The 19,269-nt window shown below is 37.7% G+C and overlaps 1 protein-coding gene across 1 annotated transcript in view; it reads left to right on the top strand.

The window, feature by feature from the left end:
• Positions 1-327: 327 nt before the first annotated feature.
• MAP2K4 (mitogen-activated protein kinase kinase 4) overlaps positions 328-19,269 on the top strand; it is a 179,431-nt gene continuing 160,489 nt past the window's right edge. The window contains exons 1-2 of the mRNA XM_023730985.1: positions 328-367; positions 2,051-2,116. Coding sequence (XP_023586753.1) covers positions 328-367; positions 2,051-2,116 — 106 coding nt within the window. The remainder of the gene's footprint in view (positions 368-2,050; positions 2,117-19,269) is intronic.

Here is a 19,269-nt window from a genome sequence, read left to right as displayed (position 1 = left end):
TTAAAAAAGGTGAGTCATTTATGTTCCAGTTAGTTTAGCCCTTGCTTGCCAGTGGACTCTGGGTCACTTACCAGGTCTTTGCTGAATGAGGAATCGTGCAGAGAGAGGTGTTTGTGTGAGGCCTCAGAATTCATTCACTTGGTCACTTCATCCATAATTAGGTAAAAAGAGCAAGTGTATCCAGTGAAACCTGTGAGAGCGGGAACTCTAAGGGGCTGCCTTGTTTTTTGGGTCTTGAAAGTTTTCTGCATCTGACAGGATGCAGTCTTGCTACTTTTCTGTTGCTCATTTTAGTGGAAAAGATTTGAGTTTTCCTTCTCTAACAGGATGCCGCCTTACACAGCTTTCGGCTTTCACAGGTTTTACGGTAGTTGTGCATAGAGAATAGCTACTTGCATTGTTTGAAGAACTTCAAGGTTTGAAATTTTTTTTAGCGCTTAAACTGAGCATAACTTCTAACCAGTAATTGGTGACATTCTATCATTCTCAGTCCCGTATGCCTTTTACATTTATTTTTCTTCTTCTATTCATATTGCTATTTTTTTTCACCTTTCTCTCACCTTTCTTTATTGCTACCTCGTAGCAGCCTTAGAGCTAAAAAGAGCATCTGTAGCCTTAAGGTGTTTCATCATCTTCCTCTACAGTTCTGGTACTGGGTGAATTGTACCTTCCCTTCTACCGCTGGGATGCCATGGGAGACTTGCTTCCAAAGTATGGCCGCGGCACTCCCTCATGCTCTCTATCCCATTTCTGCTTCCAGTGATTCACTTCTCTTTCCTTTCCTCCTGATTTTTGCCTGGCTGGCTTTTAAGAGCTTAGACTTCAAGATTTATAAGCCTCAGGGATCTCTGATTTTTCTGAGTTCTGTTCCCTCCGCCCATTTGGTGGGGCAGCGTATTGAGCTACAGTAGTAGAGACTAGGGCCAGTGCCCTCTACCACTCATCTTCCAGGTTTGGCTCCAGGATTCCTTTCCTGTGAAGTCTCTCCATTCACATTTCCTCCTGCATTGTCATTTGTATAATTAGGTAGTTAAGCGATGAGTTAAGCCTGAGAGGTAGAAGGGAAAAGGTATCTTTGTGTCAGAATAGCTACATTAGCAGTTTCAGTTGTACTACATTACAGATAATATCTTTACCTTAGAATCTTAGGAATTTTGATAGCCGGATGGGACAGATTACTAATAAATATATCCTTCCTTTAGTCTTGCCTCTTTTTCCTACAAATTTTGATTCAGTTTGTATAGATACGGGCTTCAGTGATACTCATTCTGAATTTATTTTCTCTATTTTTTCCCCCCATAGCAGTAGTAAACACGCAGAGGTATACACTAAGGAAACCAGGTACTTGCCCAGTAAACTAGGGAGTGGAATAATATTTTGAGAAGGCTTTAGTTTTAACTGGCTAATTTTACTGGTGGATCCCTGGTGGTGCAATGGTTAAGAGCTCGGCTGCTAACCAAAAGGTTGGCAGTTCAAATCCACCAGCCGCTCCTTGGAAACCCTATGGGGCAGTTCTTTTCTGTCCTATAGGGTCACTGTGAGTTGAAGTCGACTGTACCGAAAAGGGTTTTGATTTTGGTTTTATCATTTGACGTTAGCTACTTGACTGGAAAATGTTGCTTTGTGTGTATTTAGGTTTCACAGTTTGTGAACTACTGAACTACTGAATCATAGTAATAATCAGTGTTATAAATCAGTAATTTGAGTTGGTAAAATACCTTGTAATATGTTCTGAATTTGTAGGTTGAAAACATTGAAAAAATTGACAGAACTAACAAAGTTACTCTTAACTTCCCAGGGCCGATAAGTATTCTTTTTTATTGAAGAGATGTGAAAAATAAAATTTAAGATGGTATAACTCTTATAATTTAACTGGATTTTAGTTCCAACTCAGCTAAAAGAGCTGGGTTTTTAAAGAAAGCCCGTGTATTACAGTTGTCTCTGTAATTGTGGGGGTAATGCAATTTGAACTGTTCTTGAGTTAGTTTTATTCAAAATGTAATATAAAAATGTAATGTCATATTCTAATTTTGGTTTGTTTGATTTACAGTAAATGAACTGGAACTTATCTCTTTTACTTTAGGCTTTCAGATAAACTTCTGTGAAAAGGCACAAAGTAAGCTACAAATTTTATGATACTATGCTACTTATTTTTTTCATATTCATCTTGGTATTGGGAATGTGTCCACTGTTGTTTCAACTAACCAACCATGGCAATTTTACATTAAAAGAGCTTCCATTTTTCATTCGTTTTTCCAAATTAAAAAAAAAAAAAATGTGTTGCTATATTTTGGATTGTAAATTGTTCTTGTTTTCACTTAAAATCCAACAATTGAAATAGGAGAAAGATGTGTATAGGTATTTAGACTTAACCGTAATTTGAATCACAAGTCAAGAAAAGTTCACTTTTAAGATGTTAGTACAAAAAGTATAGTATACTTAGATCTCAGGCTTTAAGATTAATTCATTTTAAATCATGCATTTGCATTCTTTTTTCTTTAAGGCAAAACTGTTCCCCCTCAACCATCCTATACTAGGGCACTAGCCTTCATAGAATACAAAATAGATTTTCAATAAAAAAGCAAAATTTATAAAGCTAGAACAAATGCATTTTAAACATAAATATCATTTGTATAAAATACATTTAAAAAAATCCCAACTTAAGGAGACTACTTTCCAGTTAACAGAAATACCCCAAAATATAATGTAACTAGTTTCATCTTCTGCTTCTTATTTATTCATAGACGGGGGAAGAATGATGACCACTCTTTCATATGTATTGATCTTAAGTAAATTAGTTCAAAGGCAAAAAAAATTAAACTGGAGAATACATTTCTGCTATGTTTTTAACATTTTTTTCATGGAATCAAAATGCTTAGTTTCCATTGGTTGACCGTTGTGACTTTCTTTGAAATGTAGTTAGCAAAAATTTATTTCTTGACTGGTTCACCCATGACATAAATATATATTAAGTAATAAAGATAAGCTAAGGAGCCCTGGTGGTACAATGGTTAAAGTGATTGCTAACCAAAAGGTTGGCGGTTCAAAACCACCAGTGGTTCAAAACCACCATCCGCTCCACGGAAGAAAGATGTGACAGTCTGCTTCCATAGAGATTTGCCCCCTTGGAAACCGTTTGGGGTCACTAGGAGTCGGAATTGACTTGACCAGCAGTGGGTTTGGGTAATAGAGATAAACTAGACCCTAGGATAAAAAGTTTTTAGTTCGTCTTTATTATCACCCATTCCCTTGCCTTAAATAATAAAATAAAAATATTGTATGATGTGTATCTACATTGAATGAAGTTATAGCTTCTATTTTATGCCATCTTTTTATTTTAACACATTCAGTATTCAACATGACACTTTTTAGCTTTCATTTGCAGTTTAACATGAATCATTTCTGCTTAATACTTAGTATGACAATTTTTAGTGTTTATTTATATTTTGGTATAAAATCTAATTTAAGAAAGAAGGGTAACTTTTTATATTTAAAACTGTATTAACATTTTCTTTTTTTCTAACTTAGCCCTATTGTGGACATAAAACAGGAGAAACATTGATTATATTAAGTTTAAAATTGTGTATGAAGTATCTGTAAACAGCTCTGTAGGGAGATGAAAAATGCCTTTAGGCCTTCTAGATGGTCCCCCTCCCTTTTCCATTGTTGTAGAAGTGATAGGTTTGCCATGCTGCCTACTCTGACACGCGTGGATGAATCCTAACAAGGGAGGCTTGGCCCAGCAGAACCTATTGGAACTTAATCTTGTGGGGAGAGGGGCGTCTGTATGTACTCCCCTCTGACACTCTTGGTTGCCTTAACTATCTCTTCTCTCCGTGGCTGCTTTCTTCTGACTTCTCACATCTCTGCTTTTATTTCTCTCTCTCCTTTTTGGGAGGGAGGCTCCTGTTCTTTATTTCCAGCTTTTGTGGTTCAACACCTTTTTATACATGCATATCGGATGCACGCATTGGACACCTAGGAACCGTGCAGTGAGCGAGATTCTCTGTACAGAAATCAATAAAAGACCCCTGCCCTTTAGCGTAGTGAATTAGAGTTGTTGATATAAAGCTTCATCACTTAGTTGATTAGTAGCTGAACCTAGGTGAGGGTGGTACAGGAGCAGATGTGTACTAGGCACGTTTGCTCTTGCTATTCTGTCATGAGAGAGAACAAATCTAAGGGGTGCTGTGCGTCTCATGATCGCTGGTTTCCTGATGCGAGGCCGTGGCTCAGGGATCCAGCAGTGGTCCGCCCTATCTTGGAGTGGAGCAGAGCTGTCTGTACTGTGAAGTCTCAAGGATAAGAGCACATACTGGTTCCTAGTAGGGCGAGGAGGAGAGGAGCTGGGAGTTGGTATGGATGCCACCTCTGAGTCGACAAGGTTTATTTGAGGAGTCGTGGTGGCACAGTGGTTAAGCACTTGGCTGCTAACGGAAGGGTCTGTGGTTCGAACCCACCAGCTGCTCTGTGGGAGGTTATAGTCTAGGAGACTGTACGGGGCAGTTCTATTCTGTCCTATAACATAGGGTTGCTATGAGTCGCAGTCGACTCGACGGCAATGGGTAATGAGTGGGAATTGATTTGACGGAACACAATAACAGAACCTGTATTTTAGGATAATTTGTCAGTTGCCTACGTATATTAATATTTTTTCAAGATCTGGTTTTGTGATTTGCATGATTTTAAAAACTAAAAGTGCAGTTTTATAATGTTGGCAAGACAGTCTTCCAGCTTGCTCTGGAATACAGGTATTTGTTTAAAGTGGCTCATTTCTTTAAAAGTAAAAGGCTTGAAATTGCCAAAGCAGTGATTTCACCGAATCACCGAGGCAGAGTATATGCCATTGGGGCATACTCTAGTGTCAGAATATCCAAATTTATTCTAAGAGTGTTAAAAAACTATTAGAGAAACTAAAGATACATTTAATTCCTTAAAAATAATTGTGTATCATACAATAGTTGTAGGAGGGGATGGGGGCAAATAGGACCACAAAATAAGATATTGTTAAAAGTCCACTAAGTTTGAGTACTGCTGCTTCAAGTAATTCTCCATCACAGGTCAAAAAGAGTTATTGTAAGATGGTTCTCATGACTAATGGAAGCTCTGAAGGATTAATTTTTCCATTGTTTGACTTCCACGTAGTTTTTGTTCTTTATATTGCTATATCACTCTGTCCCGATCAGTTTGCTACAATTGCCTGTTATAAGTTAGTGGAGTTTTATTAGAGACATCTGTGTGTGTATATATGTATATACCCACAAACAGTGTGAGATTACATATTTAATTCAGGAACCAGATCTCTATAGAAATTCAACAAAAATCCACTTTGCACCTCGTGGTCTTCCTTTTGATAAATTTTTGTTTGTTCATTTATTCACTCTTTGTTTTTCTAATTATATTTATTTAAAATAATAGTGTTATGATCATTTTAACATTGTTGGGCCACTGAATTTTTATGAAATCTGAATGTGAGAATGTAAGAATACTTGGGTAAAAAAAGTCTTTCTGTTGTAATGCTCCAACATTTAGAAGGCTGATGAATTCATTTCTCTGTTATCATTTGAAGATAATGCTTTTGTAGATGTAAAGATGTTTATGTGACTTATGACCAAGTTTGAATCATTATATCTCAGTGACTTTAATGAGCTAACATGTAAAACAATTCCTTAGAATATTTCCTTTGCTTTATAAAACTAAACTTTTTTTTGGAAGGAAGAGTGGTTTGCCTAGGAACATAGTTTTTGAGAAATGCATTAATATGTAAGTCAAATTTATCTTTTTAGCATTCTGATTTTATGTGGATGAGAATTAAGAATCCTTGGGCATAGAGATTTTCCTCAGAAAATCTCTAACAGAATCCAGTGTTCATCAGAGTCAGAGTAATTTTGAGTTTATTGTTGTTGTGCCGTTGAATTGATTCCAATTCATAATGAATGACCCTCTAGGACAGAGTAGAACTGCCCCATAGTGTTTCCTAGGCTGTAATCTTCACAGGAGCAGATCGCTAGGTCTTTTCTCCTGCAGCGCCCACAGCGGGTTCACACCGCCGACCTTTTCACTTAGCAGCCAAGTGCTTAACCTTTGCACCACCAGGGCTCCAATTTTGAGTTTGGCTAATACTTTATCAATTTAGTTTTCACGTGTGATCACCTTTAGACTTTTCTGTACTGCAGTGCATTATTAGCCCATGGCTGAAGATTCCTCAGACGCTGAAATTTTGGGTAATGTTGAGTTTTTGTAGGTTTACATTTGTAATTTCAGTGGCTTTTGAAAAATTCAGTTGTGTTAGAAAATTGTTTTACTCAGGAGTGTTTGCATAGCCACAGAATCTTGATTTAGAAAATTATATGCTGCAGAGCTGTTTAAACTTGATGTCACTAATAGAAATTAGGCTACAGATAGTGATTTTTTTTTTTGTGACAGCATATCAATGTATTTGTTGAAGAAATGGAGATATCCTAATCACAGATTCTCATTTCAGCGTGAAACTTTTTTTTAAAATAAGTACCCCTATTTAAAAAAAAATTGATAATGATAGAAAGGAGGGAGGGAAGGATGTTTTGTGATTCTTCCCAGAGATTTGGAGAAGATGCCGTTAAGTTTACCAAACTGATAAAAAGGATTCGTAAAAGATGATGTTTTACTCAAGAGAGTACCTGACTTTATTAGAGGTGTAGAAAACCAGGGAGAGTGGGGAGCAGCAGAGAGAGGATCAAGCTGTCTTGCGTTTAAAACTGAGAGCTTAGAAAATTAAGCTGATTAAATTTTCTCATTTCCCATTTTATGTAGCAAAAGTCTGCAACTAATGACTAAAATTTTATCATTTGGAAATTATTAAACCCAGCTGAGTTTTCCAGCAGTCCTAAGAAACAAAAAGACTACATCTGCTGCTATCGGAGGTTAACAAGGTTTATTTAAATTTATATAGATGGCAAAACTGGCTGGTTCCTTAGCAACTATGTTCGAGAAATCAAATCAAGTGGTAAGTGTTCAAATTTGGCATGTTTGTAGAACTAACTGATGCTTTTTGGTTAGATGAGAAGGAGTAAATAAGTAAATAGAGGCACCAGTGTAACATTTAACAAATTTATATACATCACCAGTGCTAAGAGGCACTGGGGCCTTTAAGGCTAAATTAAACATAGAGCCTACTCTAAAGAATCTGATGTTCTTTGAGAGATTGAACATGTACAGATAGGCTGTGGAGTAGAAATAATAATAGATAACTCTTATTTACTGTGTGCCAAACCCTATCTTAAGTACTTCATATTAACTCCTTTAATTCTCAGAATAACCCTATGAAGTAGGTGTGATTATTATTGTCTCCATTTTATAGATGAGGAATCTGAAGCATAGAGAGGCTAGGTAAATTTCCCAAAGTCATACAGCTAATGAGTGGCAGAGCTGTGTGACCTTGGTTTGCTCGGGGGTCACATGCTGTAAACCGTAGTGTTTTACTGATTCTTGAAAGAAAGCAGAATGCACCAGAATGATTTGCCAAACCAAATGCCTTTTCAGGGGTGTTCACTTGCAAATGGTAATGAGATCTCTGCCTACTATGTATATCATTTCTTTTTTGGGGGCTGTGGAGAGTTTCATAAGGTTATCTAGTAAGACTTAGTGAACATTAAGTGGAAAGATCCCTTCTTGTGACTCTGAAGCTGGGGATTTAGAGGATCTATCACTAGGGAAAAATGTTTAATTAAAAAAACAAAAAAACAGCTCTCCTGGCTGAACAGATGTGTGGAATGAATTGCTTCAGGATTCTTAAATGACTTGTGTGTCTGGGGATAGCTGAGACTGAGGAGTCAGTGAATAAGGCAGTACAGCCATGAGCTGTGTGAGGACAGACTATGTACAGACTGTTTTAAGAAAGAGTTGATGCTTTTAGAAAAGGATTTATGTCATCACTCCCCTCTTTTTGGGCAGGGTTGGAAGAAAGAACATTGTTTAATTAAAAAAAAACATTTAGTAATAGAAGTTTTCAGACATACACAAAAATAGAATAATAAACCCCCACATGCCCATTACATAGCATCAATAATTATCGACATATGGCCAGTTTTATTTCATTTGTTCCTGCTCCCTCCATCTCTACCGAAATGTTTTAAAGTAAATTCTGAATATCATTATTTTATCTATATATGTCATTCACACGTCTTCTAAGAGACAAACCAAACCCGTTGCCATCAAGTCGATTTTCCTACTCACAGTGTCCCTATAGGATAGGATAGAACTGCGCATAGGGTTTCCAAGGCTGTAATCTTTACAGAAACTGACTGCCACATTTTTCTTCTGAGAAGTGCCTGGTGGGTTCTAACCACTGGCCTTTTGGTTAGAAGCTGAGCACTTAAGCACTATGCTGTCAGGGCTCTAAGAGAGAGGGACTTTTAAATACATAATCTGTCAATATTATTATCACATCATTAAATTAAAAAACAAAACAAAAAAGATTTCTTAACATCATTAAATATTCACTCAATCTTCAGATTTACCCAAATGCATTACAAATAAATGCCTGATTTCTTCAAGTCTGGGTCATAACAAGATTTACTCACTGCATTTGGTTGATATGTCTCTCAAGTTTCTTAAATCTATAGTAGTTTCCCTTCTCTTCTTTTTTTCCCCCCTTGAAATTTATTTTTTTAAAGAACTGTGTCATTTATTTTTAGCATTTTTCACATTTTGGATTTGGCCGATTATGTCCTTCTAGTGGTGTTTAACATTTTCCTTTATGCCCTGTATTTCCTGTTAACTGATTGTCTTAATCTGGCTTCTGTAGAGAAGCAAAACTAGTATCTGTCTATCTATCTCTCTCTCTCTCTCTATATATATATAGAGAGATTTATCTCAAGGAAATGGCTCACGCAGTTGTAGAGGCTGACAAGTCCCAAGTCCGTGGGTTAGACGTCAGGCTTCTCCTGACTCACGTAGCTGTGAAGGCTGATGAATCCAAGATCCATAGGTAAGAGGGCAGGCTACTGGCCCAAGTCCCAAGAACTGGAGGTCAGATGCTGATGAGCTGAATGCAGGATCCAGAGCAGAGCAAAAACTAGTGAGCTTTGCCAGAAAGTCCATTATAGGATGCAGGCCACACCCCCAAGGAAACTCCCTTCCAACTGATTGGCTGCTCATAGCAGATCTCATCATGGAAGTGATTACCTTATGTCAGATCTCATCATGGAAGTGATTACATCATTATATGACTGCCAAACTACATCATAGCTGACAAACCACTGAGAATCATGGCCCAGCCAAGTTGACACACAACCTTAAGAATCACGCGGGTAGTTAGATATAAAGGCTTGATCAGTTAGAAATTCAAATTTTTGGCATGAACACTTAATACGTGGTACAGTGTGCTTCCTGTTGCATCACATCAGAAGGCATAATTTCTAGTTGTAGCTTCTGTTAAGATTGATCAGTGGGTTCAGGTGCTGTTAGTGTGATCTGTATGCTGTAAAGTTCCCCATCAGTCCTCTGGTGGTTTTGGCACCTAACAGTGATTTCTGTCTAAATTAATTATTTTGTAAAGAATAGGTTAGCTCTTATTTCCAAACATCTGTGGGCTCTTCAAATAGTGGCTCTAGCCAGGCAAAAAACAAAGTTTGTGTTTGGGGCATACCATTGAGAGCAGGTTGTAGAGTTTACCATGGGTCATCTCTGACTTAACTGCACCAATATTGAAAGATATGAAAGTATGTGTATATGTGCACACACATTATACACAAACATCTATTGTGGTCTTTTGTATAGTGAGAGGACAAAAACTGGACATCTGTCTTGTTTATGCCCTGGCACATGACTCAGCCTATTCATAATCAGGCTTTGTTTATTTTTTAACTCTTAATTTTTTTTTTAACTCTTAAAATCTCTTAATCTTGTAAGATAACCAAAAGTTATGTCAAGTAATAATTATTGACATTGTTTGGTGAAGTTGAGCCAGCAAAGAGCCATGGAAGAAAGGACTGGCGATCTACTTCTGTAAGATTATGGTCATGATCTTCTAAAACTGATTTGACCCTCTGATTTTCTTTTCCTTGGATCTGGAGAAAGCACAGTTTATAAGCAACAGAGTAAAAATTTCAGTCAGAATGCGCTCATGTACTATACGTACACAAAGTTGACAGGATGCAGCTTATCCTTTTTGAGTGCCATTCACTGTCTTGATTACTCTTTATCCTAACCTTTTAAAAACTCAAATTTATAGAATACATTTATGGGCAAAAAATAATCAGTTCTTAATTATGTCCACTAAGAAATGAGTGTGTTACTCATGTCTGAAATGTTTTGATGTTGGGAAGTATCACTCAGTTGAGGTCAAAGAAGCTAGTTGGATGTTGGTGGGAGAAGTATAGTATTGCTGTGGTTAATGCTTCTACATGTACAGTATTTGCTTTGTGTAGAAGATACCTGTTTATCCGTTTTCCGTCTATTACTTGCTTTGGTAATAACACAGAAACAAAGTAAAAGCTGAAGAGAAAGATTTCAAATGGTGGCTTGAGAAGACAAAGTATTATAATGAAATGTACAAAGACCTGGAATAAGAAAACCAAAAGAGAAGAACATGCTCAGTATTTCTCCAGCTGAAAAAAAAAAACCAAACCTGTTATCATCGAGTCGATTCTGACTCATAGTGACCCTAAAAGAACTGAAGAAAAAATTCAAGCTTCGAGTTGCAATTTTGAAGGATTCTATGGGCAAAATATTGAACAACACAGGAAGCATCAAAAGAAGATGGAAGGAATACACAGACTCACTGTACCAAAAGAATTGATCCACATTCAACCATTTTAGAAGGTAGCATATGATCAAGAACTGATGGTGTTGAAGGAAGAAGTCCAAGCTGCACTGAAGGCATTGGCAAAAAACAACGCTCCAGGAATTGACGGAATACCAATTGAGATGTTTCAGCAAATGGATGCAGTGCTGGAGGTGCTCACTTGTCTATGCCAAAAAAATTGGACGACAGCTACCTGGCCAACTGATTGGAAGAAATCCATATTTATGCCCATTCCAAAGAAAAGTGATACAGCCGAATGCAGAAGTTATTGAACAATATTATTATATTACATGCAAGTAAAATATTGCTGAAGATCATTCAAAAATAGTTGCAGCAGTACATCGACAGGGAACTGCCAGCAGTTCAAGCCAGATTCAGAAGAGGATGTGGAACGAGGGATATCATTGCTGATGTCAGATGTGTTTAACATCTGAAAGCAGAGAATACCAGAAAGATGTTTACTTGTGTTTTTATTGAATATGCAAAGGCATTTGACTGTGTGAATCATAACAAAGTAGGGATAACATTGTGGAGAATGGGAATTCCAGAGCACTTAATTGTGCTCATGAGGAACCTGTACACAGACCAAGAGACAGTCGTTCAAACAGAGCAAGGGAATACTACATGTTTTAAAATCAGGAAAGGTGTGCATCAGGGTTGTATCCTTTCACCATACTTAGTCTGTATGCTGAACAAATAATCTGAGAAGCTTGACTATATGCAGAAGAATGTAGCATCAGGATTTTTAAAAAAAAATTTTTCCCCATACAAAAATTTATACATACATTGTTATGTGACTCTAATTGCTGTCCCCATACTGTGACAGCACACTTCTCTTTTCCACCCCCGATTTCCCGTGTCCATTCAACCGGCTCCCAACCCTCTTTCCCATCCCATCTCACCTCCGGACAGAAGCTGCCGTTTAGTCTCTCGTATCTACTTGAGCTAAGAGACACACTCCTCACGAGTATCACTTTATGTCCCACAGTCTAGTCCAATCCCTGTCTGAAGAGTTGGCCTCGGAAATTATTTTGGTTCTGGGCTTATAGAGAATCCGGGGGCCATGCTTTCTGGGGTTCCTCCAGTCTCAGACCATTAAGTCTGGTCTTCTCACTGGAATTTGAGTTCTGCACCCCACCTTTCTCCTGCTCCATCCAGGGCTCTCTGTTGTATTCCCTGTCAGGGCGGTCATTGGTGGTAGCCGGGCACCATCTAGTTCTTTTGGTCTCAGGCTGATGAAGTCTCTGGTTTATGTGGCCCTTTCTGTCTCTTGGTCTACTACATTCCTTGTGTCTTTGCTGTTCTTCATTCTCCTTTACTCCAGGTGGTTGGGACCAATTGATGCATCTTAGATGGCTGCTTGCAAACTTTTAAGACCCCAGACGTGTGGTATCAGGATTGTTGGATGACTCATTAACAGTCTGATGCAGATGACACAATCTTGCTTGCTGAAAGTGAAGAAGACTTGAAGCACTTACTGATGAAGATCAAAGATTGCAGCCTTCAGTACTTCAGTATGGAACTGCCTGGTGGTAGCACTGTGCAACGGGTACTCCCACCTGACCCAAGCCGTGGTATTTTCAGTTGCTTCATACATGTGCGAAAGCTGGACAGTGAATGAGGAAGACGGAAGAAGAACTAATGTATTTGAATTGTGGTGTTGGCGAAAAATATCGAATATACCATGTATTGCCAGAAGACCGAATAAGTCTATCTTGGAAGAAGTACAGCCAGAGTGCTCCTTGGAAGTGAGAATAGTGAAACTTGTCTCACCTACTTTGAACATGTTATCAGGAGGGACCAATCCCTGGAGAAGGATATCAAGCTTGGTAAGGTAGAGGGTTAGTGAAAAAGAAGAAGACCGTCAAGGAGATGCACTGACACAGTGGCTGCAACATTGGGCTCAAACATCGCAGTGATTTTGAGGATGGTGCAGGACTGGACAGTTTTTTGTTCTGTTATCCATAGGGTCACTATGAGTTGACGACACCTAACAACAATAACACAGTTGAATTTAAATTAGAACTGTGGATTAAAATTTTAAAAGAAGATTATATAGTATAATGGTGCATTAAAATGGAAAGTCACTTGAATCTACAAAAGATTATCACGTGTCATGTGAATCAAGACAGTTACAGATGCTAAATGCCTTGGAACAGATAAAGACTTTTTAAAGCCAGAAGATGGATGACTAATTTATGTATCATGAAGCTTATTAGTTAGGAACATTTGTCTAGTAAAAGCTTCTGGGTATCTTTTTTAGGGAAGCTACTTATACATATTTTGACTAATGATTAAAAAACGAAACAACAAATGAAACCCCCCCCATTGGGATATCTGAATGAAGCTATTTGTCCTAAAGGTGTTAAACACATGAGCTTGGATGATTATTTAATTAAAAAAAAGTTTGAGTTCCTATGACTTGCTGAGGGCTATTATGAAAAGTACTTAGTCACCGTGGTGCAGCATAATTTCCAATGGTCAAAAGGCATCCAGATGAATATTCAGGTGCTGAATGTGAACAGTAGTTGTGCTCAAATGTTGATTGTATTCCTGAAGAAGGAGCTGTTATTATATAGATAAATGTTATGTGCTGTTGATGACTAGTTAAAAATTATTGTGTGTAGTGTAATTTTTGGGGTTCCCTCCCCTGTTACTAAATTATTGGCTAAACACTTGAGGGTGTTTTCAAATTGGAGAACGTAATCTTGGAAATAAAGTTTAACTTTAAAAATACTGTTGGTAACTTTTCTGCTTTAGGCAGTGCAAGTTACCTGAAAGCTGCTTACATTCCACTGCTTCAAAACAATGAATAGTTCATCATGTCTGAGTGCAGGTTGTCTCCTGCTGTCAATACTAATGATTGGTAAAATTTAACCTTGCATCATTTAAGAGCTCCATCTAGTGGTAGATGGTTACCTGAAGGCCTTTCAAATTGTCCGAATTGAATTAAAATGTATACAAAATTATATATATGAAGTAAATTCATTCCTTTTTTGCCTCTCTAGATTCCTAAGGCTATATCCTGGGGGATAACAGAGTTGTTACAAGTAAAGGTTTATGTGGTGTATTATTTTTTGGTTTCGGGATAAGCTAATTGGGCGTTTGGGTAAGAGTGTCATGTGTGTGCTGGAGAGCAGAGAGAAGTCAGCTTGAAATGAAAAATTAACTGCGATCCATTAGGAAGCCAAATAGAAAGGAAAGGAAGGAAATAAGACCCTATTTGTATTTCATGACCTAGTATAATGTGGACATGTGTGTTTGTTTAAGAAGACCATAAAATATTCAGCCAGATATTTGAAGGACATCTGGCTTGATAATCCTTGATAATATGGTACATCATATCATTTTATAAATCAGCTATTGATATGTGATAGAGAAAAACATTCATAAAGCATATCTTCTCACTTTATATCTTGTTCAATTGGAACATTTCCACCTGTTTTTAGGCTTGCTTATAGGTGTGGATAACATAGCAAAAATCAGTTACGTGTTAGTGGACATAGGTAAAAATATTAATTTCTTGAAACTGACTTCTGTTGCCATTAGGAAATCTTAATTTTCCTCACTTTTCAGCATATCACACTTTGACAATGTGGGTAGCAGAGCCATCTTGCACACAATAGGTCCTCAGTTTTGTCTATGTAAGATCCTTAGGAGGGCTAATCTACAGTTTTCCTGGGGAAAAAATGTGTGAACCCAGAATCATTTATTATCTGTGGCTGATGGGAATCCTAAGTGTATTTTGGGCAGATAAGGGAAGAATGGATTTAATTTATGTTTGACAAAAATCTGGCTTTGTCATGTAGTTAATAACATTATTCTAAGTAAACTCTCCAAGAAGGAGAAGTCAGATCTGGTTGTTTTGTTAGCTCTTCAATTAGTATGATGCTGTAAATAGATTACCCTTCTGCTGAAATATAGACTACCTTAGCCCTGTGGCCTGGGGCTACTCACTAGACCACCAGGTCAGTGGCTTTAACCAAAAGCATCTTTGTTTTTCCTTCATTGTGTTGTACAAACATTTTTTTCTTCATATCATGGCACATCTGAAAAAGATTTGGAAGCATTGGTTAAAAAAATGCTAATCATATAGTTAGAAAATATGGTTGTATGTTTGTTTCAATTATGGGTGATGGAAAGGTAAAGCCGGGTGGTGATGGGATGTTTAGCAGTTTATCAAGCAGGAGAAATAATTGTGATCTAAGACCAGTGGGCTTTGAGTCCTTGCTAGAGTTCAAGTAAGCTGTTTTTCTGAGAGTATCTACTGTGTGATGTGTGCCTCTGTCCTGGGGGACGATCAATAAAGAGGTTATGGTAGAAGCCACTCTATGGGTCCTGGGGTAGTGATGGAAATAGGAACAAGCCTTTTGACTTTTTTTGACATAGCTTTTATTAGTTTGTGTATTATATTCCCTGTCCCGCTAGAAAGATGGCTGTCAAAAAGTGAGAGTTATGTGGATGGTTTCCCAGAGATTTTAGTATCTTGCTGTTGGTACATGGTGAGAAAGTAACTTAAAACTTTGGGGTGCTGATGAGGAACTTAATTTGAACATTGAAGGGGGGGGGATTGGAAGGCAGAGGTTACCACACATGGCCTGCACATTGCAGCAAAGAGATGACTGTTGACCATTCTGCATAGAAAGCTTTGCTGGGGTTGATCAGTGTGAGGATTGTGTCTCACTTGTCTCTGTAGCCTGTTGATTGCAAATCCGAATTTTAAAAACATAAACGCTCTGTGGATTTGGCAGAGTTTCAGGCATTAGATGGATTTAAAATGGTCTGAGCAGTTGTGCAAGGTGCTGGATACCTGGATGGACTCTTGCTATGTATGCTAGTAAAGTACCCCTTTATGGACAGAATGCTCAATGCCATATGTAGTGGTAGTGCTTCTGTGTGACTACAATTAGTGGAGGTGTGCTCACGTAAGTTCTCTTATTAAAGATTGTGAAGGATGTGGGTATAAAAGAATTCTTTAAACAAGCCGGGGACAGATTAAAAAGCACATTCTCATCTGCCTTGAAGTGGGGATGGAGTTATACCCACAGTAATGGCTGCCATCTTTTGGGTATCCATTTGGAACCCTGTGATGGTGGTCGTGTAACTGTGGAGTTCCAACTCCTCTATGTTCACATAGAGTCTGTACTTTCCAGATCATTGGAGCATGGGTTATGGGGGATTGTGTTGGATAAGCTTTTCCTGTTTTCTTGAAAATGGACATATTGTTAAATCTAGCTGATAGCAGTATACCTTCGCATATCTCAAAAGATAATCATTCACGAAATATTAAATAATAGTGGAGTATGGAAATATGCAAGTTGTATTAGCAGGTATTTGAAAGTGCCTATATTTGTATCTTTAAGGCTTTTTTTTTTTTTTTTTTAACTTGTTCTCTAGGCCTCAGCAATATTGGATTGAGAGAACAGATTGGTCCCTGTTAGAAAACTCTGGTAAAAGTGGCAAGGAGATTATAATTACAAACGTACCAGTTTTTTTTAAAAATAATTTTCAGAAACATTGTTTAGTGTAGGAAAGCTGAAACACAGAAAAGTAGAAAAATGAAATCAAATGATTTATAATTCTGGCAACTTGAGTTAATCACCAATGAGATTTTTAAGAATGACTTGTATGTATATGTATAAATTATTGTAGTATATATGTTTTACTTAAATAATAAATTATTAAACAAGCTATTACAGCCTGATTAAAAAAAAACCCAGTGTCATACTATTAACATTTTCCAATGTCTATAGTCTTTTACAGTATTTTTTTTAGTGATGTCTTAGTTGTTTAGTGCTGCTATAATAGAAATAATACCACAAGTGGATGGCTTTAACAAAGAAATTTATTCTCTCACAGTCGAGGAGGCTAGAAGTCCAAATTCAGGGTGCTAGCTCCAGGGGAAGGCTTTCTCTCTCTCTGCTCTTGAGGAGGGTCCTTGTCATCAGTTTTCCCCTGATGTAGGAGCTTCTCAATGCAGGGACTCCGGATCCAAAGATGTGCTCCCCTCCTGGTTCTTCATTCTTGGCTGTAGAAAGTCTCCCTATCTCTCTGCTAGCTTCTCTCTTTTATATCTCAAAAGAGATTGACTCAAGATACAAGCTAATCTTGTAGATTGAGTTCTGCCTCATTAACATAACTGCCTCTAATCCTGCCTTATTAACATCATAGAGGTAGGATTTACAACACATAGGAAAATCACATCAGAAGATAAAATGGTGGATAATCACACAATACTGGGAATCATGGTCTAGCCAAGTCGACACATTTTTGTGGGGCACAGTTCAGTCCACAGAAGGGGTAATGTAGTATTCCAGTCACACAACTGCCATAATTTTTGTAACTAATCTAGCATAAATAATACTGCTTTGAATAACACTTTCTTTGCATAATCTTTAATTTCCTTAGGATAAATTCTTAGGAATGGAATTATTGTTAAACATAAACATATTTTAAGATATTTTCTAGATATTGCTGTCTGGAAAAAATAGAACTTAAACTTTTTGGATGACTAGAAAGATTTTTTGGTTTTCATGTTAATGGCTATTTGTGTTCTGTTTTGTTAATTACCTATTCCAATGAGATGGGAGCAGGTTTGGTTTTTGGTTTAATTCTTGGTTTATTTTCAAATTATTGGGATACTTGCCGTGTACCGAGCAGTAAGGCCCTTACATCTTTTTTTTCCTCTCTGTTTGTCATTTCAGGAGGTAATGACTTCGGTTGGGGCTACTGAGTTAAGACAACGGTATTTTCTTTTTGCCCCTAAATAAACCTAGGCACCTCACAGGGGAATTTGGGACTGTGGCTATCCAGAGCCAAAGTTCTGCTAAACAGAATCTGGGTGGTTACATGAGTGTTGTGAACAAGCATCTTAAGTCTCCTTTTTTCAATAGAGCCTTGGTATTTGTGCTGTTTTGGTAACTACAGTAGGGTTTTCCTTGATTAGCTGGCTCCCTGGGTATTTTTGAGGGGGTTGGGCTAACCAAAATTTAGCCAGAGGGATTTCCAGTTTAGCCTGAGTAATTACATTTGTTTTGCTGGTAGTAGAAGTTTGACTCAGAATCTTCCATAGAAAGCAATGCTGTTGTTGGCTTTAATTAACAGGTAGGTCAGAAGTGTGGCTAACCATAGAATCCCATATCAATGGCACTGTGCATAATTGAGATAAAACTGAACTAAAATTACTGGTGGTCGAGGAGGGACGATGTCAGAGTTGACAGCTAGCTGAATCAGAGAATAAAGAATCAATTATGAGATTGTAGTACTAGGATTGGAAGGATTTTAGGGCATATTGAGAGCTTCATTCTATGAACCTTGATGAATTCCCTATTTTACTGTAGTTTTTAATTTTTTTTCCTTGTTGGATGAACAACTTGGGGGCAAGTTTGGGGCTTCTGACCCTTCAAACTCTCCCTAAAGATTTTTGTTAACCAAACAAGAGTCTCATAGCATAAGGTAGTCTGCAAAAGTAAAATGCTTCTTTTGCCTTTGGAGTCTGTAAGAATCTGCTAGGAGCTATTATGCTGTTTGTGTCAAAGTAGTACCTCTTTGGGTAGTGATGGAGGAATAACAATCCTTGATCCCAGGTTAAAACAAAACAAACAACACCCCCCCCCTTTTAAATTATACTTTAGATGAAGGTTTATAGAGCAAATTAGTTTTTCATTAAACAATACACATACTGTTTTGTGACATTGGTTGCCAACCCCACAACATATCAACACTCCCCCCTTCTCAACCTTGAGTTCCCTGTTACCAGCTTTCCTGTCCCCTCCTGCCTTCTCATCCTGCCCCTGAGCTGGTGTGCCCCTTTAGTCTCGTTTGAAAAAAACCCCTTTTTATGAGAGGAAAGTACTGTGAACCATAAAATGCTGAGGGTGAACTACTCCATTTCCTTGGCAGCTGAGCCTCTGAGGCCAGCCCAAGCTTGTCAGATGGGGAAAACGTTCATATTTTAGGAAGCACTGTAAGACTGAGTTAAACTAGAATTGATTTACAGTCTGACATTATTCATTGCATCGACAGTAACATCCGTGAGAGCAAATACTTGCTGGTGGTCACTCATGTTTCCCATATTTTCTGCTTCATCTATCACCAGCCTAATTTAGGATCTTGCCATAATATATCTGAACATAATTGATAATAAAAGCTGCAAAAAATGAGTTGCTGTGTGGCCGACACCATTGCACATGTTAACACATTTACTCCTCACAACACCCCTAGGATGAAGGTAATATTAATCCCATTGGAAAGGTATGGAACTGAGGCAGAGAGGTGAAGTTGCTTGCCCAACTGTAATATAGCTAGTAAGTAGCAAAGCTGAGTTTCAAAACTAGGCAGACTGGTTCTACGACTCTGTATTGCTTTTTCTAGTTTCTAATTGAGCACACTGGGACACTGGGTATGGCTAGAAATAGAGATTGTTACGGGATAGTAGTTTAAATGAATCCACAAAGCAAGTTGAATATATTTTCTTGAAAGCT

This window comes from Trichechus manatus, unplaced genomic scaffold (assembly GCF_000243295.1).
Source record: "Trichechus manatus latirostris isolate Lorelei unplaced genomic scaffold, TriManLat1.0 scaffold00040, whole genome shotgun sequence".
Taxonomy (NCBI): Eukaryota; Metazoa; Chordata; class Mammalia; order Sirenia; family Trichechidae; genus Trichechus; species Trichechus manatus.
This window is presented reverse-complemented; position numbering and strand designations above follow the sequence as displayed.